The sequence below is a fragment of the Doryrhamphus excisus genome, chromosome 8 (genome assembly GCF_030265055.1).
Source record: "Doryrhamphus excisus isolate RoL2022-K1 chromosome 8, RoL_Dexc_1.0, whole genome shotgun sequence".
Taxonomy (NCBI): Eukaryota; Metazoa; Chordata; class Actinopteri; order Syngnathiformes; family Syngnathidae; genus Doryrhamphus; species Doryrhamphus excisus.
Genome location: NC_080473.1, coordinates 5996792 through 6023814, shown reverse-complemented (window position 1 = coordinate 6023814; position 27023 = coordinate 5996792). Strand labels below are relative to the sequence as shown.

General features: G+C 43.7%; 3 protein-coding genes across 24 annotated transcripts in view; 1 reads left to right on the top strand and 2 right to left on the bottom strand.

Annotated features, from left to right (window-relative positions):
- Nucleotides 1–4004: 4004 nt before the first annotated feature.
- spa17 (sperm autoantigenic protein 17) lies at nt 4005–14309 on the bottom strand. The gene is made up of 9 exons (XM_058080513.1): nt 14232–14309; nt 13880–14041; nt 13725–13795; nt 13619–13662; nt 11902–13043; nt 11743–11818; nt 7173–7212; nt 5358–5513; nt 4005–4109 (listed from the first exon to the last, which is right to left on the bottom strand). Exons 2-9 carry the CDS (start codon nt 14031–14033, stop codon nt 4005–4007), a joined length of 1788 nt encoding a protein of 595 aa, XP_057936496.1. The 5' UTR covers nt 14034–14041; nt 14232–14309.
- The window catches only part of si:ch211-286b4.4 (SCO-spondin), a 64960-nt gene continuing 51624 nt past the window's right edge, over nt 13688–27023 (top strand). For 15 of the 21 annotated variants that reach the window (XR_009131416.1, XR_009131417.1, XR_009131421.1 and 12 more), the window contains exons 1-29: nt 13955–14114; nt 14943–15111; nt 18106–18150; nt 18718–18832; nt 18911–18998; nt 19250–19438; nt 19834–19939; nt 20014–20226; nt 20315–20407; nt 21113–21292; nt 21429–21539; nt 21874–22066; nt 22190–22326; nt 22423–22647; nt 22802–22943; nt 23011–23134; nt 23429–23620; nt 23686–23823; nt 24003–24185; nt 24268–24462; nt 24882–25030; nt 25115–25283; nt 25355–25489; nt 25565–25717; nt 25789–25990; nt 26171–26311; nt 26416–26601; nt 26720–26791; nt 26864–26990. Coding sequence is in view for 15 of the 21 variants with exons in the window: in XM_058080016.1 (XP_057935999.1) it covers nt 19328–19438; nt 19834–19939; nt 20014–20226; nt 20315–20407; nt 21113–21292; nt 21429–21539; nt 21874–22066; nt 22190–22326; nt 22423–22647; nt 22802–22943; nt 23011–23134; nt 23429–23620; nt 23686–23823; nt 24003–24185; nt 24268–24462; nt 24882–25030; nt 25115–25283; nt 25355–25489; nt 25565–25717; nt 25789–25990; nt 26171–26311; nt 26416–26601; nt 26720–26791; nt 26864–26990 (3677 nt within the window). In the remaining 6 variants the exon portion in view is untranslated. Of the gene's footprint in view, nt 13819–13954; nt 14115–14645; nt 15112–18105; nt 18151–18717; nt 18833–18910; nt 18999–19249; nt 19439–19833; nt 19940–20013; nt 20227–20314; nt 20408–21112; nt 21293–21428; nt 21540–21873; nt 22067–22189; nt 22327–22422; nt 22648–22801; nt 22944–23010; nt 23135–23428; nt 23621–23685; nt 23824–24002; nt 24186–24267; nt 24463–24881; nt 25031–25114; nt 25284–25354; nt 25490–25564; nt 25718–25788; nt 25991–26170; nt 26312–26415; nt 26602–26719; nt 26792–26863; nt 26991–27023 lie in introns of those variants that run through there. The other 6 variants (XM_058080009.1, XM_058080015.1, XM_058080010.1 and 3 more) reach the window with 6 other exon arrangements.
- Nucleotides 14860–17445, bottom strand: LOC131134580 (uncharacterized). 2 transcript variants are annotated; one of them, XM_058080024.1, is made up of 9 exons: nt 17304–17445; nt 16925–17230; nt 16776–16823; nt 16560–16670; nt 15673–15697; nt 15558–15598; nt 15435–15479; nt 15234–15352; nt 14860–15078 (listed from the first exon to the last, which is right to left on the bottom strand). In XM_058080024.1, exons 1-9 carry the CDS (start codon nt 17362–17364, stop codon nt 14947–14949), a joined length of 888 nt encoding a protein of 295 aa, XP_057936007.1. In that variant the 5' UTR covers nt 17365–17445; the 3' UTR covers nt 14860–14946. The 2 variants fall into 2 exon arrangements, with proteins under 2 accessions (XP_057936007.1, XP_057936008.1); XM_058080025.1 differs by lacking the exon at nt 16560–16670.

The window sequence follows — 27023 nt, the reverse complement described above, 5'->3', positions numbered from 1 at the left end:
ATAAACCCGTCTTGTATGTGACTCACTTGAGGAGTGTTCGTTTTTTTAAGATGTTTTAATATTTCAAACCTCTTGGTTCTTCGGCAACCAAGTGGGTGTTGGGCTATGGTGTGCACATCATATTGATTGTTCACTCCCAGTCATTAAAGAGACAGGAGAACATGGCCGCTGCCCCTCAGGGATTGAGTAGGAGAATAAGAAGAGAAGTATGTCCACGTGAAAGCCATAGAGGATGCTTATCATTGCATGGCGAAGAGGGAGGAGAAAGGAGGAAGTGCTTTTTTCAAAACAAAACACTCAATGTCGCCTGTCCCCTCTTTGCCGCATGACATGCACGTGTGCGTGTAAGCGACAACGAATGACTAAAGTATGAACTCAAGTATGCGCAGCTCTGTCTTTTTTTGTTTTTTTTGGTCTCGTGTGAGAATGCGTGTGTGCTGTGGCTCAGATGTGCGTGGGCGGGCTGAGTGGGAGCACTGGGAGGCTGAAGATGCTCTCGCTCATTTCTCATAACGTGAACAAGACTGCTTTGGCACACTAAGCAGAAAGAAATAGGACTTTTTTCCCACTGAAACAGCCATATGCAATCAAGGACTGTTGACAAATGTAGATTTGTAGCTGGACACAGATGCATGATTACAGTGTTACCTTCAAAGTCAGGCCTTTTTTTTCCAGCATCATGAGGGTCACCGTGAAAGAACACTGCCCAAAATAATGCATGCATGTCCTGCAATGACACACTTGAGAAAAATGACAAAAAACATGAAATATATACACTATCGCTCAAAAGTTTGGGGTCACTTGGAAATGTTTTTGGCCAGTCTGAGATATGGCTTTTTCTTGGCAGTCCTGCTATGAAGTCCAGCATCCTGAAGTCGCCGCTTCACTGTTGATACTGACACTGGTGTTTGATGGCTACTATTTAGTGCAGCTGTGAGGCGTCTTTGTCTTAAACTACACACTCTCAGATATTTGTCATCTTGCACAGTTGTGCAGCGTTTTTCTGTCCTTGTTAGACCCAGTTTGTGCTGCTCTCTGAAGGGAGTAGTTAACAGCATGGTAAGATATTTAGTTTAGATTTTTAGATGGCTTTTCTAATCATCTATTAGCCTTATAAAATTATGAACTTGGATTAGCAGCCATACCAGGAGATTGATGCAGAGGACTGACAGTTGTTGATAGTAGGCCTCTATGCAAAAATGGAGATCCTTCTTTGAAAATCATCTGATTCATTTTAATTGTTTGAAAATATGCTTTTCTTTGGAAAACAAAGAAATTTGCAAGTGATCCCAAACTTTTGAGCGGTAGTGTATGTTACTCAAAAATATCATTCCCAGAACCCTGAAACTGTCAAATTGTAATAATGTCATTATACCCTCAAATTGACCTGCGTTCACATTAAAAGTTGCTGTGTAAAATAAAACAAAACACCAAAGGTGCCACCAGATGTTTCAGCAGGTACATAAGATGGCTTTATTCGTGTAATGTCATGATGAAACAACAAAAGGTTGGTTTTCAAGTGTAAAACCTTGTAAATATGAACGAAAGATCATTTCTTCAGGTCAAGTAAACCCGCCAATACAACCACAAATAGACTACATCCAGTGTCTCATCGGATTAGAGCTGTATTCAACGCATGTGCAAAAAAACAAGCAACGTAAACACCGCATGCCAACTTCTCTGGAAGATCAGATTTTTAGGAAAAAAAAAAAGCTTTGTCAAACGGGATAAGAAATAATACAACATGGGTGCGTTTCTTTTTTAAAATCTTAATTATCTTTGCAAGCGAGTCAACAGATAAGTAATAATAAGATGCAAGCATGTCAGAAAACACGCAACGATATATATATAAGCCACGGAAGTCTAATGCTGATGATGCATTTAGAGCACATTCATTTTCACATTCACAGATCATCATCTAAAAACTAGCACACGACCAGAAGTTTCACAAGTACATGCAGTGAGTTGCAAATGGCGGGTCAAAGACATCCGCGCTGATGGAGACCCCCACCCCCAACCCCCACCCCTCAAAAACATCCTCAAACTGTTCAATTTTCACTACCGCTAACTTACGCTGAACAGGAATAAATACATAAAAAAAGTGGTAAATAGGTGCGTTTGAAACCCCGCCCAGCCAGCTTGTGCCAGCCAACCATATACCAGCTTGCTACCTTGCTTAGCCCCTCCCACTTCTCTCTTGCTTTCTTTCTCCATCCAGGTCAGAAGAGGGGTCATCGCCGCTCTGGCACAGCTGTGTCATCGCTCTCTACTGCCCCCGATCCTCTTGCCTCTAAAAACAGACATAGCACGTGGCGCTCAGTCATCATATCACAGCTTTGGTGACCATCACGGTCGACGCCTTCGGTCGTCGCTGAACAATTCATCTTAAGTTCTCTGTGGGACCTCTCAAGTATCGCGTTTTTTCAAAAATGAATGAATAAATCATCAGCGTTTTGTAGTTGAATATGGTCTATTATTAGTCAAAGCACATGCATATTTCAACATAATGTACATCCCGCATACCTAAATGTAACATATTTGACATATGTTACATTTAGGTCTGGAAACAATAAAAGAGACATGCAACCTCAACAGAATTACTATTGAAATCCATCAATAATGTAATTAAACTTAAACATATGCAATACATTCATCAATATGAAATCAAATTCATGAATATCCCAGGACATCCCGCACAATTTCAGCAGGAATTAATACCTGTTCCGGCGACGTGCTGTGCTGTAACGTTGATCCTTGGAATTCTGGTGTTCGTGAATGCACCTTAATTGTCATTGGATAATGAGGGAGTGCTGTATCGTGTTGAAGTCTACAATCAAACACTGCTGTTGGTGTATTAAGGTCGGCAATGAATCAGAAAAAGAGCGTCACATCCCGTATGTCACTGAGGGGACGTTACAGGTTACAAGTTACAACTTAGAAGATGTTACATATGAAATTTTATCCTCAAGCTTGAGTATGCATTCATTTAGCACCCAAAAGAGGCACCAACAGCGACTTAATGTTTTGACTAACTACTCTACTTCCAAATTATGGAGCCCGTGGGTGTGGTAACACATACGTTGGGGTGTAACCTCCGCTTAGGGGCCGTTTGGTTTCATCTGTGTAGATCGTTATTTGCTCGGAATACTTTACTGTCCAAGTTTGTGGGCGTTAATTAAAAAGTACCAACGCTTGAGTCGAGCGATAACTCCTGCGGGGCGAAAGGTCAGACGTGTCTTCTTCTTTGACTTTGTTTGGCATTTGGCGAGCACTTCGGAAAGAGCACTGAGCATAGCTGATTGTCTGACATTTCACACTACATTTGTAGCACGTCTTGTTGTTCAGCCTGAGACCTTACGCATCGTTCTCAACACAAACTGCGACCCATGTTCTCTATTCAAGAAGGCTTTAAATCAGGTATGAATTATACAAACATATAAATAATCATGCATGTTATGTGTGCCGTGACATGTATTATCCATGCTACTTCTTATGTAATAGATGACCTATGTGGTATACACGTGAACCCATCATTGTACTAATGCACTTAGAACTTTCCCATTCTATGTACTTAACTCTGTGTTTTGTCTCTTTAACGCTATATTCACGCAAGACTTAGCTTCTTTGCAGTATCTTTCAAGACACCCTGAGAGGGGGTGACGTGAGAACCTCAAAAAGCAGATCCTGTCGTGAAAAAGGGGGTCTCCCCCATTGGGAGACTGAGGATTCAGTCTGACAGCGTCATTAATCCTGCTCGGCCCAGTGAAGTCTCTTCTCTGTCTAATGCATCTGCAGCTATAAATACACCCCCCCCCCCCCACACACACATACATAAATAAGGGTGGAAAAGCAGTCGACAAGTGGGTTAGTCAAGTCTAGTGTTGGCTCACAGGCTCAAAACCAGCCAGTTACTAACTACAGTGTTTCTTCGATGGAGTCGCCACAGATACATTTGGACTACCACAGATACATGTTTAGAATTTGCACTGCCTGCCTGTCTAACATTATTCATGGAAAACCTGAATGTAAAGCAGGTTTGTCTCCCTCTGCTGGGCCCCTCCAGCCGCATCCGCTGCCTTCTGAAGCGCTGATGCAGCTGACTCCCTCAGCTGTGGCCAGAGGGGAGATACGATATCCGTGCGATATCAGTGTGTGCACAACGCCCATTTTAAGGGCAGCGCACATACTCACTGGTCCCATGTCACACTCGTCAGGCGTCACATATCATTCGGAATCCGACGCAGACCCGCTCACAATAAAAGTTCCTCCTGCACTAAATGTGCAAATACTGTCTACTGTCTGCTCCAAAATCCGTACTGAGGCAGTACTCGTCCCAAAATTCTGCCCACACTTGCTAGTTGGGACTTCGCCACTGCCTGACGGAGGATCACATCGCGAGCCTCAAACTCACAAATGCCCCAAACGCCACACGCATCAAAAGCTTTGCAAAGCGCCGACACTGGTGAGACATTTCTGAGGCCTTTCTATCACTCTCACAAAGACAAGAAGTCCCACAGATGGCAGACATGCTTGTTCAAGATGCTGCTCCATCGGTGGAGGAGATCGGCGAAGGGGATCAGCATTTTAAAGAATCGGCCAATATCGATACCGTCCTTTTTCACTGTTATCGAGCCATACCGATCAGTGACCGATCAATCAGAGCATCCCTTTTGTCCCACAAATTGACATGAGATGTACATACATGACGTGAACGGCACAAAATGAAACCCCCACCTTTCACCAGTTTCTTGTTCTGTTGTTAAGAGGGGGTTAAAAACAGGCAATGTCAGACATTTGTTACAACACACACCAAAAAGCCATTTTACTCATACGCACTCAAGCACCAAGACAACGTTTTGTCCACCAAGTCCAGTCATGGCCAGTTATGCAAATTAAATGATGTCACCCCCCCCCCCCCACCCATCTATGTGCAGTCAACACTGTGTACTTACGTGGCTGAACCTACACTTGTTCTTATTCAGGCTACAACATATCTCAAATGTCCAGCTGCATTAATTGCGTTGTCTTCAGGAGAGTAACGACTTCCATGCTCCATTAACACTTCAATTCTCTCATTGGTAATTTAACAACAACATGTCGAGTAGAGCTAGTTTCATTTATCAGCGCTTTGAGAGAGGATTCAATCAGCTGTTGCTTGTCGGAGAGCCTGCGGGGTAATTAAAGGAGTCGTTTGTTTATGCATTACATTAATCCTACATAGCGTGGCTCAGAAGATGGGCTCCAATTGTGGAATGAATTATGTAGAGCTTTGGAATGGTGTTGTCTGCTGTCATTAATGCATTCTTCAGGAGCGTGACGTTGTCTAGTCATGACCCCGTGACCTCCCGGCTGCTCACCTCCTCTGCTTCCGCTTTGTCCTCTGGCTTCATCTTCTTGCGGGTCATGTGACCACGGAAGCCGGCCTGGATCTTGGCAGCCGCCCTGTTAGCCTCGGGGTCATCCAGTGGGATGTCCATGATGTCCTCCTCTTCCTGGGGCCGGCTGCGTTCCTCCTGCTGAGAGGACCACGGCATGCATGCAAGCATCGTGGCGTTACACGGGTGAAGTGCTTTTATTGTGATAGCGAGAGGCCGAAGAGGTCAGGAACCTCCATGGCCTCCATGTTTTCTCCATTTCTCTTGTTATATTCGGCACCATTGAGTCAATTTCGAAGGAATGGCTATAAAACCACATAAATCATTAGGTACACCATGACCTCTAATGTACTACTGTACTACTACTGTACTACTGTGACACTGTTGTAGGCTGCAACTGCATCGTTCTGTTTCTAGCATTGTAGCATGTAGCATTCCTCAACTCGCTAAATAAGGTGGCCAAAATATCAGAAAAACACAAACAACCGATGCAGCCTCAATCGGAAACATTTTTGTTGAGGAACAAAGTTGAGGAACACATTACATTTCAACATTGTACAAGTACAGATAAAGTTAGTAGGTCTCTGAACCAGGGGTGTCCAAAGTGCAGCCCAGGGGTCTTTTGTGGCCAGCACCTGTTATTTATTGTCCCATGTCATTTTACAAGAATAATGTCAAAATAGTACGTGAAAAATGTTGTAACCTAACAATAAAAAGGAGTAATTTTACAAGAATAATGCTGTAATATGAGGAAAAATAATGTCATTTTAGTAGCATAATGTTGACATTAATAAGACAGTAAAGTCATAATATTACAAAAAATATTTAAGAAGAAAGTTTAAATATTATGGGAAAAAACAGCAAAAATGGGGTGAAAGAACACCTGTATCATAAAACCGATATGCAGTTTTTTCTTATTTCCAGTTTGAAAATTTAAAAAAAAATGCAGAAATTGACAAAACAGCTGTCATTTTATAAGAATAAAGTCAAAATATGAGAAAAACATCACAGTTTTATGAGAATAAACCATAATATTATGAGGAAAGATTTTAGGAGCACAGAGTGGAAATATTAAAGAAAAAATATGTAGTTTTTTAAAAAGTCAGAATATTTTGAACACACAATAAAGGTGCAATTTTTTGGAAAATTAGGTTGGTTGTTCTTGAAATATATACTATATCATTATATAACAAAAATTATCTCGCTCTCGGTGGAATAAGTTTGGACACCCCTGATCTAAACCCTCGGATGAAAACGACAACCCTGCAAAGATGTTGCAGGAGCTACCTCACTCAGCATCCAACATCCCAGATGAGACATGTAGTAGGCGTGAGAATAAATTCCGTCTTGTCACACACACAAAATAAAGTGAGACGGCACCGAGGCTGTCGACAACTTATGTAAACACCAATTCTGCACTCGGAGCATCGCTGGGAGACAGAAACGCAGATTGACATTTTGCACAAAAAAAAGACAGCCCACACGGAGCCAGGGAGCTGGGCCGTCGTCCCACTGCATCATGTCTCCGGTGTAACACCCTCCAGTGTGGGAGTGCGCCCACCCACCTGTGCAGCCAGGATTCATTAGCCTCTGTGTCTGACTGCTCACTCAGCTGCCAGGATGCTGAAATTGTGCTCTATTGTATTCCGATACACATCTGGCTCTCAAAACATGATGTGACACAAATCCCATGCAATATGGTGTAAAGTGTCAAAGTACCACATCGAATTCAAGCAAAAAAGATTTCAAGCAAACTAGTATGCCTACTAAGAAAGTGGACATGAAGAAAATACTCACATTACGGCAGTCCATGTCTGCGACCTCACTTTTCAGGTAGCTTAACCCCAGTATGACTTCACTGCCGCTCTCTGGAAGTCACTCTGCTTTTATACAGATGCCTCACTGCCTCTTACTAACAATCATTGCATGCTCAGTAACATCCGCTCACGCAGAGGGATGCAGAGAGAGAGAAAACATAGAGGGAGGGGAGGAGAGGGAAAGGGAGGGAAGAATAGAGACCTCCTACAAACATGGCAGCATGTGTTTGGTTTTTTTCAGATTGCTCACCTGCGGTGTTAGCGCTAGAGGACCTTTAACACAACCCGTGTTGCATCCCCATGCCACAATTCTAAGTTGGACAGTGTTTCCCGTACATGGTGCCCCCCCACACAAATACATTTTGAACGCTAGATAGATTTGGAGCTATTATTTCACTCCGGCTCACAAACACACACCATTATTTCAGGTATACAATGGGAGTATCACACGGTGTTTCAGAAAGTACTTCTGAGGAGGAAAAGTGGCCAATGTTGATCAAGTAGCCTTGCTAGTACCGGATATTGCTAGTGTTGAAGATAAACTATTAAATATTATTCAATTACCAGATACACTACCACTCAAAAGTTTATTATTTGTTTAGTGCAGCTGCTAGGTGACGACCTGTGAGGCGTCTTTGTCTTAAACTACACTCTCTTGCACAGTTGTGCATCGTTTTTCTGTCCTTGTTAAACGCAGTTTGTGCTGCTCTCTGAAGGGAGTAGTTAACAGCATGGTAAGAGATTTTAGTTTTAGTTTAGATTTTTAGATGGCTTTTCTAATCATCTATTAGCCTTATAAAATGATGAACTTGGATTAGCAGCCATACCAGGAGATTGATGCAGAGGACCGGCAGTTGTTGATAGTAGGCCTCTATGCAAAAATGTTCTTTGAAAATCATATGATTCATTTTAATTGTTTGTGAAATGGATAAAAATGTTTGTGAAATGCATGAAAATGTGTTTTTCTTTGGAAAACAAAGAAATTTGCAAGTGATCCCAAACTTTTGAGCGGTAGTGTAAGTTTACTCTGGTGCCAAAGAGCTCCCAAGCCACTGCATTTTTCTTAATATCTCTATCTTCTTTTTTTAGAAATATCAAATAGCTCTGGAAGATCTGACACAGCAAGTATCGCTGATTAGCTTCATGTCCGCTCGTTGGTCAATCAATGAAACTCTGATTGGCCCTCGTCCGGATGACAGTGATGACAAGTTGAACATTTCTGAACACGCATCGCATGACATGCGTGAGCACAAACTTTGACATGCACAAATGTTGCGTGTTGCTTGGCTGGATGGTGACATGCGATAATCGCCCCGTTGCACAGCTTCCATTGAAAATGAATCGAGTCGAGGGGATGTCGCCTCCCGTGTGTGGCGCCCATAAGTCTGTACTTCTCACGCTTCGAACTGTGCAACCTATACAGTGATATGGCTAGAAGAACTACAGTTCCGGTGGTGTGCATGTTCTGTTGTTCATAAGGTTTAAAAACACAAGATAAAGCCGCCATTTCTTGAGCCACAGTTTTACCCTTTCCTGTCCTGTGGGGAACATTGCCCATCATGCACAAACCGCAGAAAAACGCCAACAAATGAGAGAACACATCACAATGCTGGAATGAACATGGTATAATATCTGCTGACTTCCAATTCCAACAACTGTAGTAATGTGAGAATAAAACCGGCGGAAGCATCGCTCACTGGGCGGCGTTATAAATGTATTAAAGGCAGCGTGAGCAAGCAGGCTTTTCTCCATCCCTGTGATCCCAGCTGGCGAGGCCGCCCACACACCGTTGCCAGCCTCAGAGACAGGACGCAGGGGCAGAGAGGAGAAAGCAGCCATTAATCTTAGTTCCAACTCTGGCAGTCATTCTCCCTCCGCTCCCATGACACGTTAACTAATCCTCATTCTGATGGCTTCTTCACTTTGCTCATTTGGAGACATCAGAGTCACTTTTCAATTGAGTTTACGCTCATCGAAAGTGGAAATTGTGAGGTATGAATAGTGCAGCAGTTACAGAGCAGCGTCCGCAACATGCTGGCTTGTCGCCGCCATTAAAGTCATGCCTAGCAACAATCAACATCACCATCTCCTATTAATTCCATGAACGCAGGATTGAGTAGTGAAGCGTTACCATGGCAACCTTCTCAGCAACTCTTTCCACCACTGTCCGCGTTTTCTAAGACACGCCAGTCCAGGCACATCAGACAGGCTAAAATTTTGGGTGATGATAGACGACTCAATCAAGTTTCTGTCTGCGGGGGCGGCGGTGGAGGTGCCGAATCCATCCACTGGAGGATATGTGGAAGTAACAGAATTATGGTTTTATGAGCACAAGGCAGAGTCGGGGACCTCAAATGGCATCTTTAAATGTGGACAGACAGCAGACGGATGTGGTTTAAAGCTGACATGGATGCTCACTGAACACTTGGGTGTCACCTGCACAGTCTATTTGTGGCGCCACCTATGGGCTGTGCTCGGGAATGCTTTGGAACACAAGCTAGCATATACAGTGGTGTGAAAAAGTGTTGTCCCTTTTTTTGCATCAACCAAATTGAAATAGTAGTCAATGACAACACACGACACGACTGAGCTGCCCAGTGGCTTGCAGTCTAAGGAGAGGCGGTCGCTGTGTGCAACTGGCCAATCACAGAGCGTGAAGAGTGAATATATAATGAGCATTTTCTTTAAACACGAATACGGATAATGATTAAATGTTCTTGTTTCATACTCGTATGCGCCAGAATGCATTATCTGGCTCATCCCTAGTATTTCCCCACAGGTTTTGGGGATCATCAAGGCCTTTTCTGGAAAAACTGGTTAGGTTAGGATTTCTCCCCCTTTATAACAAATTGATTAATATTTAAATTTGTTTGATGACCCAAATCATTCAAGTGTGACAAACATGCAAACAGATTAGAAACAGCACTTTTGTACATCATTGTATACGTATATTCTCAAAGTTGTATAATCATTAGATTATCATTAAAATCAACAAATATCTGCCTCTGCAGTCAGTCACTACAAATCCATAATAATATGAATTACCATATATAAAGCCTGAACAGCCACCTGACAACTAGACTGACTCCGACAATGATGAGAGGGAACCCAGCATGTTTGAGGGCCAAATTGCACACCATTGTTACTCACGTATGTAAACTTTATGTACCCATCACTGCTGTCAATACACACCGAATGTTTGCAAATATAAAACAAGGAGAAACAGAGATGACAAATTATCAGTGCGAGTGCACTGACCTCTTGAGCGGTCACCACCAACAGCACATATCTGTCCAAATCAAAGCACACGTGTAATGCCCCATGATGTTGTGGAGGAACGCAATCAGCCCTGAGAGGAGAACGAGGACATCAAGGACGTCCTGAGGCCAGCAGGGCAGCTGCCAACAGCCAGGCTGGCACTCTGTAATCACATGACCCGCAAGACGATGAAACCAAAGGAGAAAGTGGAAGGAGAAGAGGAGAACAGCATGGGGCATACAACGTTGAAATTCAGGAGGTTGTTGGTGTCGCTACATCATGTAATGTCCCACACTTTAGACATAACTATTGCATCAGATGAAATTGCTAGCCAGTAATGCTATTGTAATCCTATTATGTTACATCACACATCATTTAAAAGGCATACATAATTGATTACACCAGCTAGCCCACCCTCGGAGAAATGTTATTTGTAATTAATGTAATGCATAACTGAGTGTCTCATTTAATTACCCCGTCGGCTCCCATGCACCAAGTTATTGAAACAGCCCTCTCTCAAAGCACTGATAAATGACTGTTGTTAAGAAGTAATTGTGCCTTCATCTTCCTTCTGCTGGTGCTCACCTTTAAACACAGATACCATAAGATCTGTTTTATGTTGCTTTTTTATCATAACGTATCACCTGTACTGTAGAACGTTGGAATACGAAACATTTATATTTCAATGTAAAAAATGAGACAGTGAGTAATGTAGTATATGACAGTATATGTCTTTGAGGAGATAAAAGTCAATGTATTAACAAATAGTAAACACGCCTCATTCTACTATAGTTGCTATAGTTACTATGGAGGGTGTGATATACAAAAGTAAATAACCGATGGCATCTCTAATAAGCGTCACGTAAAGAAAAACTTTCACAGCTGTGGCTGGAGGCAACCTCCTGATGTAGATTTTATTTTGCATGAGTGGTCAGCATCCAGCTACTGCCACGCACACTTTAAAATGTTGACTGTCCTACCAGAGTTTACATTTTTTAATATAAATTCACCACAAATAGATGTATACATGTGTTCGCCCACGCTCATAACCACATTATAGTACACACCTGGTTGGATGGAGAATAAGAAAACGTAGCAGGAGGGATCAGTGTTGTCAACATAGCTTTGCCCCTCATGATTTTTACTCACCTTTTGAAAATACATCATGATTATTATGCAAGTTTGCCGAAAATGAATCCCCCCCCAACCCACCACCACCGCAAATAGATTGTAGTCCTGTGGGTAACACTGGCCCCTGAGCTGTTAGTGTGAAACTTGTATTACACAATACCTAATCCCCTTGTTGATCATCAGCTTCTGTCGCATCCTCTGGCCCCGCCTCCTCTGGGTGCTCAGCAACCGCCTCGTCTGGAATGACAGTGGAGGTGTTCGTCATGCACCTTATCTATTTTTTCATCATCACCACCAGTTCTTCAAAGCCACCATTGTACCTTTCGTTTCCTCTTTGTTCTGGTCATCTTGCTCTCCCTCTAATCCAGGCTCATCGTTGCCTTGCTCTTCAGGACCCCCCATCTCTGTAACCTCTTCTGGACCTTTGTCTTCTTCTGGCTTCTGCTCCATGTCATCACTTTGCTGAGCCTCTGGGATCTCCTCAAAGTCAACCTCAACCAAACCTTTGCTGCTGTCCACATTGCCTTCCTCTTCCTCGTTAGCGGCCTCCAAACCTGCTCCGCCCTCTTCAGTTGTCCCTCCATCCTGATCTCCAGCTTCTTGCTCCTCATCGAGGGTTTCGCTTTGAACTTGGATTCCTTCGGTTTCTTCAGACTGGATTTGCGGGTTCTCCTCATCAACGGCCTGTGAATTATCAACCTCATCTTCTTTACCATCATCAGCCTGGACTTCCTCTGCGGTTGCCTCTGGTCTTTCCTGCTCTGAAGCTTCTACCTCAGCTTCCATCTCAGCTTTTACCTCAGCCTCAGCCTCAGTTTCAGCCTCAGCTTCCGCCTCAGTTTCAGCTTCAGCCTCAGCTTTCATCTCAGTTTCCGCCTCAGCTTCCGCCTCAGCTTCCGCCTCAGCTTCCGCCTCAGCTTCCGTCTCAGCTTCCGCCTCAGCTTCCGCCTCAGCTTCTACATGAGCTTCTACGTCAGCTCCGGCCTCAGCGTCCGCGTTAGCATCCACTTCAGCCTCAGTTTCAGCATCCACCTCACCACCTACTTCAGCGTTCACCTTAGTATCAGTCTCAGCATCCACATCTGCCTCCACCTCAGCGTCTGTCTCAGCTTCCGTCTCAGCTTCTGTCTCAGCTTCTGTCTCAGCTTCAGTCTCAGCTTCCGTCTCAGCTTCAGTCTCAGCTTCAGTCTCAGCTTCCGTCTCAGCGTCCACGTCAGTGTCCGCCCCAACAAGATCAGACTGCACCAAAGCCTCTCCTGGTTCTTCAGCTTCAGCATTCCCTTTTTCCTCTGATGCTCCAGCTTGTGTCTCTCCTCCTGTATCAGTGGGCTCAGATGGAGGTACAGCATCGTTTTTAGCATTGTCCGTCAGATCAACTTGATCAGAAGCCGGCGCTGAGACTTGTGTGGCCTCAGCAGTATGTGTTGACTGATCCTCTGCTGAAGAGTCAGGCGGTTTATCTCTAAAAAAACAAAGACACAAAACACAAATGTCTTACACATATAGAGTGTAAATTGTGCATGTGCACATGAAATACCGCCACAAAGCATTACTACCATAATATTGGATAATACCTTTGAAAAATACTAAGAAACAGCCATTATTGAACATGACTGTTCAAAACCCCAGCTCTGTTCTATCATTTCATTGTTTTATTTATACATTTTAATTTCAGATTTTAGAATTGTTGTTCTTTAATTATCTGTACAAACCACCGTACCATAAAACAGGGTTATAAGGGACAGCTGGGTAATAAGGGACACTTTTTGGGAAAATGTTTTTTTGAACGATTTGTTCAAGAATATATACTTCTTTGAAAAAAGAACAACACAAAGCAGCTTCCTGTTTAACATGAAAAGGCAGAATTACATTTAAAACATTTCCCCCAAATTATCCCTTATTACACCCAAAATTATCTCTTATTACCCCCGAAATTTTCCCTTATTACCCCCAAAATTTGAAACACAAGCAATATTCCATTCATCTAGCTCGTATTCGTCACTTGGTGCAGATACAGTTTTAAAAAAGCCAACTCACTTAGATATGGGAACTTCTGTCGCAGGCTCTTGCTCAGAAATAGTCTGTAGATGCAAAAACACAAGCAGGTAAATAACTTGTCGAAGAACATGGGGCGTTCACTGACCTGAAATGCACGGTTAAACTCATATCTATCTTCCAGGCTGCCAGCCCACTCAGATGGGTCCACGCCACTTTCTGCAAGCGAGCCATACCAACAGGTAAGTCCGTCAATTGTGTTGATGCAGCAAATAAGCACACATTCCAAGCTTGCTGTTTCACCTTCTCGTTGCTTGAGGAGGTTTTTGAAGTAGAGGGCAGCATATTTGGGAATGTCTCCAGGCTGGTCCCGTAGAATTTCCCGGGCCAGGCATTCTAGGATGGCACCAAATCCCCGCGGAATTCTCAGGTGCGCGTCACCGAACGGCACCGACATGGTGACAACTAACAGAAATTCAGAACGTTAGCTAACTAGCTAACTGGCCTCTGATACTAACCGGCTAGCATTAGTGACTCGGTAAGTTCCTGTAATGTAGGTGGAATGCCTGTTTCTCTATTGTAAACACCCCATGCTTACAATTAATGACATATGTTGATGTAGAGCGAGTTTGGCGACTTAGAAGTACCTACCTACCTAACCTACCTTGAATGTTGAACGTTTTAGCTAGCAGTCAGCTAATGTTGACAAACGTTTCTAGGCAACGGCTGTAGCTACGGACAACGACGAGACTCAAACATCAGTTAAATAAACGCACATTTAATCACATCCATACTGCCTTATTTTGGACTGTAACGTTGTACCAAATATTTTCGCTGTTAGTTTAAAAAATGCTTGTATTTAGCATTTCAGTATGTGAAGTGAAAAAAATGGAAAGTATTGCGCAATAAGTTGATACTTGAATTGTCTAGCTGGCCAGTGGGGTGGCCGAGGGTGGCCACCACTGGCGTTTATAGAAGAAAATAATGTTTCTGCCAGGTATTATTGATGCATTCATTTATGTCCATTCATCTTGTATGACGCTTATCCTCACCACGCCCAGCTGACCTTGGACGAGAGGCGGGGTCCACTCTGGACTGGTCGCCAGTCAACCGCAGGGCACATAAAGACAAACAACCATTCACATTCACATCCATAATACGCACAATTCAGAGTGGCCAATGAACATAGCATGCATATTTTAGGAAAGTGGGAGGAAGCGGGAGTATCCAGAGGAAACCCACACACACGCATGCACGGGTAGAACCCAGATCTTTCATTTCATTTATTTATTTAATTACTGCATAAACAGTCTATTAAGTTGACTGTCCAGAATGCACTGAGCTCATGTTCTTGTCCCTCTTCCAGCAGGTCAGGCATACTTGATGACTGCGTACTCGGAATTTGTGCTCATCTTGCGGCTGACCTCTCTGGGCTGCGGCAGGTGAAGCCTGTCAGCTGAGCACGAGGCCTGCCAGTGACCCCTGGGTCCGCATCCTCGCCACTGAAATACAGCAGAATGGAACCACACTGTGCAGTAAGCTCATGTTGCACTCGCTCTATTTTAACTGTGCATGAAAAAGGCAGGTTGTTCTCATGAAAGACGTTTAACAACTGATCGATTAGCTTTGCATGCTACACATGGATATGGTGCCTGACCTGCTGTGGCTCTTCTGTTGTCAAGTAGCTGATCTGAGAGAGCTCCGGTGTACTGACTCCTCTGACGGTAATGATTATGTCAGCATACGGAACCTCAGTTTGACTCTCGTTGTCCGAATCTGAGGAATCAGTCGTAATTCATTATTATCATCATTTCAACAACAAGAAAAAAGCTGAAAAGTGATGATACGGCTGTTCCACCTGGGTTAGAACCCCTCAAAGTCAGACGTTGGTTTTGTGAGTACTCTGCATCAGGGGGATAGATATAAAGAATTATGTAAAGGTAGCATTCCTTTTTTTATGGACGGCTAGAGCACACTTTACCATTCAGCGGTGAGACGACAACGCAGGAATGCGGTGGTGAGCTAAGGTGAAGTCAACAAATGTATGATAATTATAAAAATATGCAAGGAAAAATTAAATGAAAAAAAATACCAACCTTGAGCTGTACGCAGCACCATCCTCTGGAAGGTATGTCAAAAAATGATTACAAATTATAAATAAATAATAAACTGTGTTTCTCACATTTCAACAAGCAATTTTAGTATGGTAATCCCTCATTTATCACTTAATTGGTTCCAGGATTTATTTTTTTTAATTTAGATGTAGGATTTCTTTTTTATAAGTGGAATATGTTTCATATTTATGGAATAGAAAACCTGTTTATCATATTCTAAATATGATTTTATTATGTTGACATTTTTATTTTCCTTATTAGATCGCCCTTGACACGAGATAACGTCCATACAGTCACCCTAATATGTTACCCAGTATACTGCAGTATCAATGAGAAAATAAGCCATTGAAGACAAATATAAAAATGTGTATCGCCGTAAATGTAAAAGAACGTCAAGTTTTACTTACTTACTTTAATTTGTATGTTAGCTCATCAGCCGCTTTTATGCTTGAAAATGCTAAATCTAGGCAAAAATAGGTACAATTTGCTTAAAGGTGCATATAGTATATGTTCAAGTTGTAACAGGACATATTTATTAAGTAATATATACTTGAAAAACTGTGATAGAGCGAAGCTGCAAAATTGCAACTGCGATGTGGCAAGGGACAACTGTATCGTAATTTACATTCTTTCCTACAGGAAGGTCGAGTTTTGTTTGACCTTTTGGAACAAGTTAATAACGAAAACCGAGGTATCGCTGTCTCGCAAGAGACAATACACTAGAAATGTAACTTGGATATCGAGTATTTATAGCAGTATAGATTTCCTATCCTCGGAAAATAAACAGCCATTATTATCCAAGTACATCTCACAGTGATTAACTATTTTAGTTTTTTCCTACAGTACACAAGTCCAATCGTCACCTTTACCATTCTCCCTGCATCTCTTGTGGTTGACATACATATAAACAACCAGTGCAACCAGCGCCAGCGCCACCGCCAGGGAAAAGGTCGCCAAAACTTGGATTTCTGTAAAGTCCCCTTAAAAAGTTGAAAACATATGCAAGAGGTTCATGAAGTCCATCGGTCCATTGCATGTTAAAGCAATGTGACATGTAAATTAGCATATGGAAATGACATATTTACCTGTTTCAGTAGTTGGGGTTTCTGTCCAGGTTTTGACAATTGTCTGAGCTGGAAAAAACACACTTTTCTCTGAATCACACCTACAATGCTCACTACTTTGCAGTATTTTACACAAAATACTGCATAAAACAGTACACAATATGTTGTACCTTTTAGATGCACAACAAGCTCTTTTTTCTGTTGAAGTTCAGTCTGATCTGTTGCCTCCGTGTCGCAGTAGTAGGTGTACTTGAGATCTTCAGCGGAAACGTTGACCAGATGAAGTTTTACCGTGCAAAAGCCGTCTTTGTCGTTAAGTTTTTCTCCAAAGCAGTCGAAGGAGACGGGCGCTTTCCTCCAGCATCCCCGAACAAACCCAGTGGCGCAATTGTACGAACAGTTCAGTGTGATGGCGTCCCCCAACGCAACAACATGCGTCTCAGAGGGTATCTGAGGGTCCAAGCTGCTCATGCAATCTGCAAAGTGAAAACAACAACATGACTTAAATGAATGCAGTTGATTCTGGAAATAGCATTCAGCTTATGGTACCTTTGTTCATCCACAAACAAAGCAGCATTAAATAAAATCGCATCAGCATCGTCTTGCCCATGTATCCTGTTAGGTTATGTTGCGTTTCTTTATGTCAGTATAGTGATATACTGACAAGCCCATACAGGAAGTGGTGTACAACTGCCAAATTGAGCCCCAAATTTTCCATTTGCTGCACCTGCTGCTATTTTTGGAAACGAAGATTCGGTTGACACTGTGCATCCTCAAAGATGATGTGCAGACGAGACAGTAAACCCACTTATTGATATTTTTAGGCACAATGAAACTGTACTCATTTTTTTAATGAACATTTTTGACATACTAAATAAATGATGCAACAGATGCAGGTTTGCATGTCTGGAGATGAGCGGCTGCCCCTCAAAAGTCAAAACAACAGGATGTGTTTGATGTTAATCATGCAGTCACACAATGTCATTTCAACACTTTCAGAATCCCAGCCTCATCCTCTGCTCTATTTTCCTCGACCATTATAGCCACCAAATGAATTGCACAGGCAACATGAATAATTAGCAGATTCTCTTTAGCGCATACTCATGCATTATGAAGGGGCAGGATCCCGTTACACACCATCACCGAACACCATTATCAACTTTCAGCGACCCTTGGGGAATAGCATTTCGTGTTCTTGTTTCACTTTCAAACGACTGAGTGCTTGTCACTTTCATACATTAAACAGCCACGCAGGCTCAGGCAGTCTTCTGCGAATGAACATGGCCGATAACGGCGACTGTGGTTGGTAGATTGCAAACTTTGGTGACAATGCATGTGTTGTTTTTTTCAGATTTGCTGTTTTTTCTGCTTTGGACCCAACTTGGACTCACTTCAGGTAGGAACTCTGTTATCACTTTTTTTTTACCAACTCACTAGTATGAGTACACCACTCGTATTTTACTTTTAGATGGTAATAGTACTTTAGAGTAGTCAGTGTGTAGCTTCTCAGGAGGTAGAGGGGTCGTCTAGAAACCGGAAGGTTGGTGGTTCCATCCTTGTTCCCTCCACCACCAAATGATAAGGAACGTAAACATACCTCCAAGTGGACAACTGTCTTGATGAGGTAGCTGAAGGTGATCGAGTGGCCAAGTATGTCTCCGACAGACCTGGACCCACTGCTGGGCACCCTCAAGGGGAAGGAAGGTGGATGCTAGACCCATAGTGTCTAGCATCCACCATCTCCACCAGGGATGTCATCAGTGAGGATTCCAGTAACGGCCTTTTAGGAAGCTCATGGTGAATTTCATGCCCAAAAGGATTAAGGCACTCTATACTGCTATGCAAGCTGCACACTGACTATTCTAAAGTCTATATTGTGTCCTGAGAAGATATAATAAAGTGATTGCTGAAATGGGAGGCGTGTACTAACTGTTGTGAGTAATACCTCACAAACATTTTCAAGAATCAACTGAAGCAAGCACAGCCTCATCTATCAGTGATGTGATCGACCGTGATCAGTGCCCGGAGGGAACGTACGTCTCCCACCAGCTTTGTTTGGAGTGCCCCCCTGGTCATTTGTAAGCCATCAACCACTATGCGCCGCTCTATAAAAACGATATCCTACGGTATAGAGTGGGTGTGTTTATGCCTTGCAGTTGTCCTGGGAATGTATCTGCGGCTCAGAGATGCCCATCAGGAACATTCAATCCATATGCGGGGAAAGGCAGGATCAGTGACTGTAAGGTAAAACAAGTCAAACACTTTTAATATTTGAGCTGAATAATGCGTCCATCTACTTTAGTTTGTGTCATACTGGTGATCATGTGATCTAGTATGAATTACTTGTGATAAATAATGACTGTCCTATGCAGAATGAGATGGGATTTCTGTGGAGAAAAAAAAAATTAAATAATTGTATGACCAAAAATTAGCAAATGTTGTACTAATAATTATGATTCCAATAATATATGTATACACTTTCTCTTGTTCTGCAGCTTTGTTTTCCAGGGCTGATAGGCTCTGACGACCGAGTGGACTGCAGGCTGTGCCCAGCGGGTTTCTCCTGCTTTCCAATGGACGGGAGTCTCTTATTATGCCCGCCTGGGCGGCATTCACCAGAAGGGGTCCTTCACTGTCTACCGTGTCCTATGGATTCTATATGCACCTTTGGGTTTGCACACAAGGTAACGTGGAAACCAGTGACTTGCAGTCAGGGGAAGCAGTTGAGGTCACTTGTCATAGTGAGGAAAAAAAAAGAAAAATATAATAAAATCAATATTACAATTTTTCGATTGAACTGTATTATTAATGTATTTTTTTACATTTTCTTTTTTGCCACTTTTCCTGATCAAATACAGGGCATTCTCATCTTGTCATCTTAATGTGCAAGCCCTGACATTTTTTTAACCATAGTAAATTTTTCGGTTATCATCTTAATGTATCAAGATAAAAAAAAAACAACCTCCAAAAGAGTTGGCACATGAACCTCACCGCACGTCACTGGTGGAAAAACTTGACTTTATCTAATCCTACATCTTATTCACTTCCTGCTTCCTGACTGTATCTTCATGCTTCACAGTGTGGGCCTGGCGAAGAGCCGAACTCAGATCACACTGAATGCAATGTCTGTCCTCCAGGCTTCTATTCCAGTGTGTGCACTATCCACTGCCTTCAATGTCCTGCAGGTTAGGGAACAATGAGCACATTGTCAGCCAAGTACATCATTTAGCACTGCTAAACGACCCTCTCACTACCACAGGGAATTACTGTCCAGAAAGTGGTACGTCCCAACCGCTCACTTGTCCACCCGGCTGGTACTCCACACCGGGGCAGACTTCATGCCAAAGGTGCAATGACACCTCCTTACTGTGTGGGGCAGCGCCCCGGTGGAGGTCAAGTCAACCCATTGCATGTGGACCAGGCACGTACAAACACACGAGGGAGGATTCAGCCTGTATTGCGTGTCCAGTAGGTTAGTGCTCATAGTATTGGAGGCCTAGCATTCATTTCTACTGGAATGGTCATGTTAATATGCACATGTATGTATATTTCCAACACAGGTCATTACTGTGAAGGAGGTGTAGCTATACCTTGTCCTGCAGGGACTTATGGTCCTAAAGAAGGTCTGACGGACTGCACAGTGTGTCCTGCAGGTAGTGCACTGATAGGATTGTATCAACTCAAATGAATTTATCATTTTTATTGTATTATTATTATTAGGGCTGTCAAATAATTATTTATTTTTAAAGGAAACTAATAAAATGTTTCATTTTAATTAATCATGATTAATCACCAAAATATGCCCATATTTGCTGTATTTTATGAACAGGAACACACATAACTGGACAGGATTATATGTATTTTTATGCATTAACAGGTCTAAATGAGCTGAAATTTTAAATCAAGTTAAGTTAAGTGCATTTGCTTTTCACAAGTCTCTTGAATACTTGCAGAACATTAAAATCACATGTTAAACTTGTTATTACAGTATAAGCGATGTGGGGCTGCGTTCAAAGGCGCCAAGTAATTTAATTTTCATGTTTTGAGTGTAGCTGCAAATTGTACTTCTGCAGGAAATGAGTGATGAGAATATCCACATATTAGTTTTCTTAGTCTTTATGTTCATTTAGACATTAAGTTTCCAAAGTGGGGTACCTCAGGGGTTAAGCTAATTATCAAACGGAGTAGTGGATAAAAATGAAAACCAATTAACGCCCAACACTCACAATTGCAGTATAGTCCCCTGAAAAGATAAAATTTACCAGTAATAAAAACTGCTTACTTACTTAGTTTTGTCAGATACTACATTCTATGATGGTAAAAGTGTACTTGTCCTATCCTCATATACTTTTCTCTAGGGTTTTACTGTCTGGAAGGTAGCAGCACCCAGTTGCTGTGCGCACCAGGCTACTACTGTGAAGAGGGCACCACGACCCCCCACGGGTCACCTTGTCCAGCTGGTACAGCCGGAGAACAACTGGGGCAGACAAGTAGGGCAGCTTGCAAAAGATGCAGCGAAGGACGGTTTTGTCCCGCAGGTACATTTCAGCAAGAATACTGACCTACATGGCAGAAGAAATACATACGCAAACACAGGAGTGTGATTACAAAACACTCCCAAGACAAAATGTTCTGCTTAAAACGCTCCAGCGGGATGCTGTCTGCTCTTGATAGGCTCTTCATCTCCTGGCTTGCCTTGTGCTCGAGGAAGGTTCTGTCCTGCCGGCACACTGGAGGAAGTCACCTGTCCTCCCGGCACCTTCACCCCTAACCAGGGAGCCATAAGTTGGTTTTTGTGCTCTTCTATACAAACCCATAATGAAGCACCTTTAGGCATATTCAGTCATTCAACGTTCTTTAAAATGGCTGTCATTCCATAAAAAAGGAAAGCAGTTTCTATATGCGATGAATCACAAGGTAAAGATGATGAATTGCATCAGACGGACATAAAGAGGGCAGACAGGGACATGCTATTTCGAAAAAAAATGCTTGGAGTTAAACTTATGTATGATAAACTACCTCTGCATGCGTTTTAAAATGTTGGTTGCACCGTTCAGCTGTTTGTATGGAACTCATGCGTGTATGTTTATCATGTATGACAACAACATCTTTGCACCAGGTTTGAGGGACTGTCTCAAATGCCCCGCTGGATTCTATTGTCTTGAGGGGACAAGCGACCCCGTGCCGTGTCCACCGGGCTCCTTCAACCCCTTGGAGGGTCAGGCCGAGTCAGCCGACTGCAGAGAATGCCATGCGGGGAAAGCCTGCACTCAGGTTGCTCTGAGAGCTCCGGATGTGGACTGCATGCAAGGGTGAGGAGACACGAAGACAAGTTTGACTGACATTTGACTGTTACAACTTAAGTGTATTATGTGTAAGTCTTCATTGCATGTATTCTTGTAAACAATATAGATTTGTGTGTCCACCTGATATAGATTTGTGTGTCCACCTGGTTCTTCTAAACCCAATGCTCAGATCAATGCATGTCCACCAGGGACACTGAGCAACCGCACGGACCTCACAGATCGTTCACAGTGTCAGCAGTGCCCGGCCAGATATGCCTGTCTTCGAGGTTTCCATACATATTACATTTTCATATATTTTTTTGTGCTCATAACGTAGTTCAAATAACCAAATAATAAATAAAACCCATTCTGGCGGTTCTCAGGAACAGGTGGTGTCCAGAGAGCCCCCCTCTCCTGTTCTGCAGGACATTATTGTCCACCTGGTACCAAATTCCCCACCCAGTACAAATGTCCCGAGGGGACTTGGAGCGGTCAAAGCGGATTAGAAAGTGAAAGTGAATGCCAGCCGTGCCCGCAGGGCTGGTACTGCCTGGTCGGGTCGGGATCGCCTTCTGGACGATGCAGCTCTGGACACTACTGTCCTGAAGGTACACACAGACGTGGAACTTGTAGGAACTTTAAACATTCCGTCCTGAACCGCTAGCGACTGAGGGATTCAAATCAATAGTTTTTTTTCTCCTGGAAAGTAAATTCATGAGTCATTCAAGTGCATATAACTTCATGTCAATGCCGCATCCTCAGGGACGGCATATGGCACCCAATTTCCTTGCCCAACAGGCATGTACAGCCTCCACATGGGCAACAGGCAGAAAGAAGACTGCCTAGCCTGCCCTGAAGGCTCATTCTGTCCGGAAGGCACCTCCAAACCTGCCCCCTGCCCGCCGTAAGCACCGATTAAGTAGCAGACACAGGGTACTTGCTCTGTATTTACACATCCCCGTTTTGTCTAGCTCAACGTTTCGCCATCTGAAAGGAGGTCAGCGACTGGAGGACTGCTTCGATTGCCCGGCGGGCTATTTTTGTGCCCACTCAAGCACTGTTAACCCAAGAGCATGTGGAGCCGGAAGCTACTCTGTAAGTCCATCTATTGTGACTGGTTGACTGAGACAGCAGATGTTTGTAGTCTCATCCACGACTTATTTTTAGATCTTCCTCCCACAGTGATACATATTATATTAGTCACCTATCTGTAGATGTCAGGGGAGAGCAGCATTTAGTTGTTCCATAGTTCGTCTTTTTGCTCAAGGTGTTGAATACATTCCTTCATCCTCCATTAAGTTCTTTCCCAACTTATTTTTTGCATCTTGTCGTGATTCCTCCCCCATACTGGCTGATAAATCCATGCGTCTTATTCTCTAAACTGTGTAGGACGAAGGCTCAGCAGAATGTTCCCCATGCTTGCCGGGCCACTTCTGCAGTAACGAGACCACGAGTGAGGAAGCCATGCTCAGCGTCATGGTGTGCCCCCCAGGTTTTCTCTGCTCGCAGGGCTCGGCTCGAGACCCTCGTCGCTCAGCCACCCTCTGTCCTCGTGGCTTCTACTGCCCGGGGGGAGGCATTGTGAGTTAGATAATGCTACATACTGTGGACACCACCCTGTGACCTCTCAGCGTGTTTCCCTGCAGGATCCCAACCCTGTTCCCTGCCCGAATGGTACTTACAGTGAATATCCTGCTTTACGTGATGTCAGTGAGTGTGTGCCTTGTCCTAAAGGGAAGTACTGTTACTCCCAACAGCCTGAGGAGCGCCCTATCACCATGCCTGTAAGGAATCATTTATGGCACAGTGTCTAGAGATGAGTGTACGTAGATGTACAGTATGTTGCCGTTACGTATGATTATTAAATTACCATGGGTCAGTGAGACTGTCTCATGCATTCTACATCATAATTAAAATTAAAAAAGTAGGTTTTTATCAACAATATTAATTTGTAATGTTGCAGACGGGCCTTTGTCCCGATGGCCATTACTGCCCACTGGGGACTGGGTACCCGTATTCTTACCCCTGCCTCGCTGGACAGTACAGGAGCAATGCAGCAGGTCACAGTGGAGAAGTGTGTGTTTCATGTCCATTCAGACACTACTGTGGCAAACCAGGAGTTCACACACCCGCAGTTTGCCCTCAGGTGGAAATGCACCCTGTTTTATTCTTTATTGATTGAAACTGTGTCGCGCCTCTTACACTGGTGTTTGTCACTGGATTCGTAGGGATTTTACTGTCCCGAGGGCTCCTCCTCTGCCCAACCTTGTCCTGAGGGAAGTTTTGGATCACACTCTGCTCTGGGTGATGAAGCTGAGTGTTCCCCTTGTGGAGGAGGCAGATATTGCACCGGTGTGGGCCTTGCAGAGCCAACTGGTATCTGTGAAGGGCGATTCTACTGCAGAGAGGGATCCAAGTTTGCAGTATGTACTGTAATTAATTAAGAATAGGAACTGTTTTATTACAGTATGCATGGTTCTTCCGAGGGCACTCCGCCTTCCTTTCCCATGCATGTTAGGTTAATTGCATTACTTATTTTCAGAGGACAGTAAATCTATAGTGCTACACAAGCTGTACACAAGTTTCTATTAAAAAAATCAATAGTATTGTCCCTTGAGCGGATGTAATAAAATGGTCAAATGTGAATGGTGTATTTGAGAGATACTAGATTTCATTCATGTGGTTGTAGAAGTTGTTTTAATAATAAAAGCTACAAAATGTTTTTTGGTTTGTCTTCATACACTCCCGAAACAACAACAGTTCTCAGACATAGCTATTGTACAAACTCAATACTTTGTAGTTCCTGTAGGTTACCCGATAATATTTGTGTTTTTCTGTCCAGACTCCAGTGGACGGCAATACGGGTGGCTTCTGTCCACCAGGAAGCTACTGCCCTCCAGCTTCCTCCTCTCCCTTCCCCTGCCCGCCCGGCACCTTCAGCAACGTCTCTGGTCTCAGCAGACCTGAGGACTGTGTCCGCTGTCCACCGGGGTAACAATCAAATTGTAGTAAATCCTACTCGAGTAATTTGAATAGCATCCACCCATCGTGACATTGTGCCTATCTGGTTCTAAGTTTGTATTGTCTAGGTTCCAACAACACATCGCCATCAGGCCGGTGTTCTCCTGGGTATTACTGCACCAGCGGTTCAGCCTCGCCGACTCAGAATGAAGCAGAGCAGGGTCACTATACTTTGGGGGGTGCATCCAGGCCTGAGCCATGTCCTCTTGGGACTTTCCAGCCGGTATGAACTAAATAATGCTGTACTAAGGAATTTATGATCTCATTCAGGGTAGTCTTCTCTAATCTCCAAAGGACCAAGGTGCAACGTCATGTATTGCATGTCAAGGAGGCCGATTGTGCAACCAGACAGGCTTGTCCCAGCCACTGCTTTGTCCAAAGGGACACTACTGTCCTCTGGCATCCTCTGTTGCTCACCCATGTCCTCCAGTCAGTATAGTGCAGAATACGTACTGTAAATGTAATAATAATATTATGTGAATAATCCATAATATGATGAATCAGGGCTTGTACTCGGATCAACCCGGTGGGGAAGACGTGCAGCACTGCCGGGCGTGCGAGGCGGGATGGTTTTGCAGCAAGGCCGGACTCCCAGCTCCGGAGGGCCTCTGTGATGCTGGACACTACTGCACATCTGGAGCCTCCACAGCTGTTCCAGTACGACCACTCAAACATACAAATTATTCCATGATAGTCATGTGTTTATAAAATGATTCTCATTCTCTCAGGTTGCTCTGAACTCAGGGGGAATGTGTCCAGCCGGGTACGTTTGCCCCAGAGGGACTAAACACCCTCAGCAACATCCCTGTCCTCTGGGTACCTGGAGTAACACAGTGGGGGCCCAAAACGTATCTTTTTGCCTGCTCTGCCCTGCTGGACTCTATTGCAACACGACTGGACTCATTCAGCCTTCTGGATTATGTTACACCGGTGAGGTACAATAGCATATTTAAAAACATAAGAACTGCATCACACCCCCACCCAGTGCAAGGTTTATTCCACTGCTGCTCAAAATGTCTGAAAATATAGAAACTTGATTGTATGACATGTGGTCGAATACTGTTGTGGAGAAGTGTTCTAATCATCAGTTCTTTCACTTTCTGTTTTCAGGCTTCTATTGCTCAGGGGGGGCAGTGTCTCCAAAACCTTTAGATGGTATCACAGGGGACATTTGTCCAGTTGGACACCACTGTCCCATGGGCTCAGCCTCCCCTACGCTCTGTCCTGATGGAATGTCCACCAACACAACAGGTAGGCTGCATCTTAGATAGATACATAACAATAATATATTATACAATATACTGCATGAGTTGCATCACTACCAAAATACGCTGCTGCCTTCATTTTGTCCTCAGGTGCAGAAACATGTTATGAATGCCCCCCCGGGAGCTACTGTCTACCCGGGGAAGGCATCCAGCGCTGCCCTTTAGGCCACTATTGTCTTGGAGGAGGGGGTGAAGGTATCCTTCCCTGCCCTCCTGGCACATACAACCCTCAGTTAGGCTTGAGCCAAGTGGAGCAGTGCCTCGTCTGTCCAGCAGGTGATAGCATTGTCTCATGGTTATCACACATTGACAATCACGGACAGAATATCACATCTGCTATGCTGCATTTAAAGGAAATATCTCACGATTGTTTAATAATACATGTGTTCTTCAGGCTTCTACTGTGAGGACTGGGGTTTGCCTGAACCCACCGGGCCCTGCAATGCTGGTTTTTACTGCATAGCAGGTACATATACTGTTATATACAACAAGCTGGAAATATATTCCTATCCTCATGTCTACAAAACAACTTTTCAAGGTGTAAACGCCCCAACGCCAGATGGAAACTACAGCACTGGAGTCGGGGGAGCGTGTCCAGAGGGAAGACTCTGCCCCGAAGGCACCGGTCTCCCCCTCACCTGTCCCCCAGGGACCTACTCAGACAGGTTGGTCAGGAGACAACAACATTACAGAAAATA

What these genes read in the sequence shown, in the direction of transcription:
- spa17 (XM_058080513.1), bottom strand. Translation starts at nt 14,033, where the DNA reads ATGTCGGTGCCGTTCGGTGACGCGCACCTGAGAATTCCGCGGGGATTT. An exon ending in GAACAAAGAGGAAACGAAAG is followed by an intron (nt 11,819 to 11,901) that starts GTACAATGGTGG and finishes CTGTCATTCCAG; the next exon opens with ACGAGGCGGTTGCTGAGCAC. An exon ending in GATGATCAACAAGGGGATTA is followed by an intron (nt 7,213 to 11,742) that starts GGTATTGTGTAA and finishes ACTGGGGTTAAG; the next exon opens with CTACCTGAAAAGTGAGGTCG.
- LOC131134580 (XM_058080024.1), bottom strand. Translation starts at nt 17,364, where the DNA reads ATGGGCAAGACGATGCTGATGCGATTTTATTTAATGCTGCTTTGTTTG. An exon ending in CAAGAGATGCAGGGAGAATG is followed by an intron (nt 15,698 to 16,559) that starts GTAAAGGTGACG and finishes CATACCTTCCAG; the next exon opens with AGGATGGTGCTGCGTACAGC. An exon ending in GGTGCTGCGTACAGCTCAAG is followed by an intron (nt 15,599 to 15,672) that starts GTTGGTATTTTT and finishes ACTTCACCTTAG; the next exon opens with CTCACCACCGCATTCCTGCG.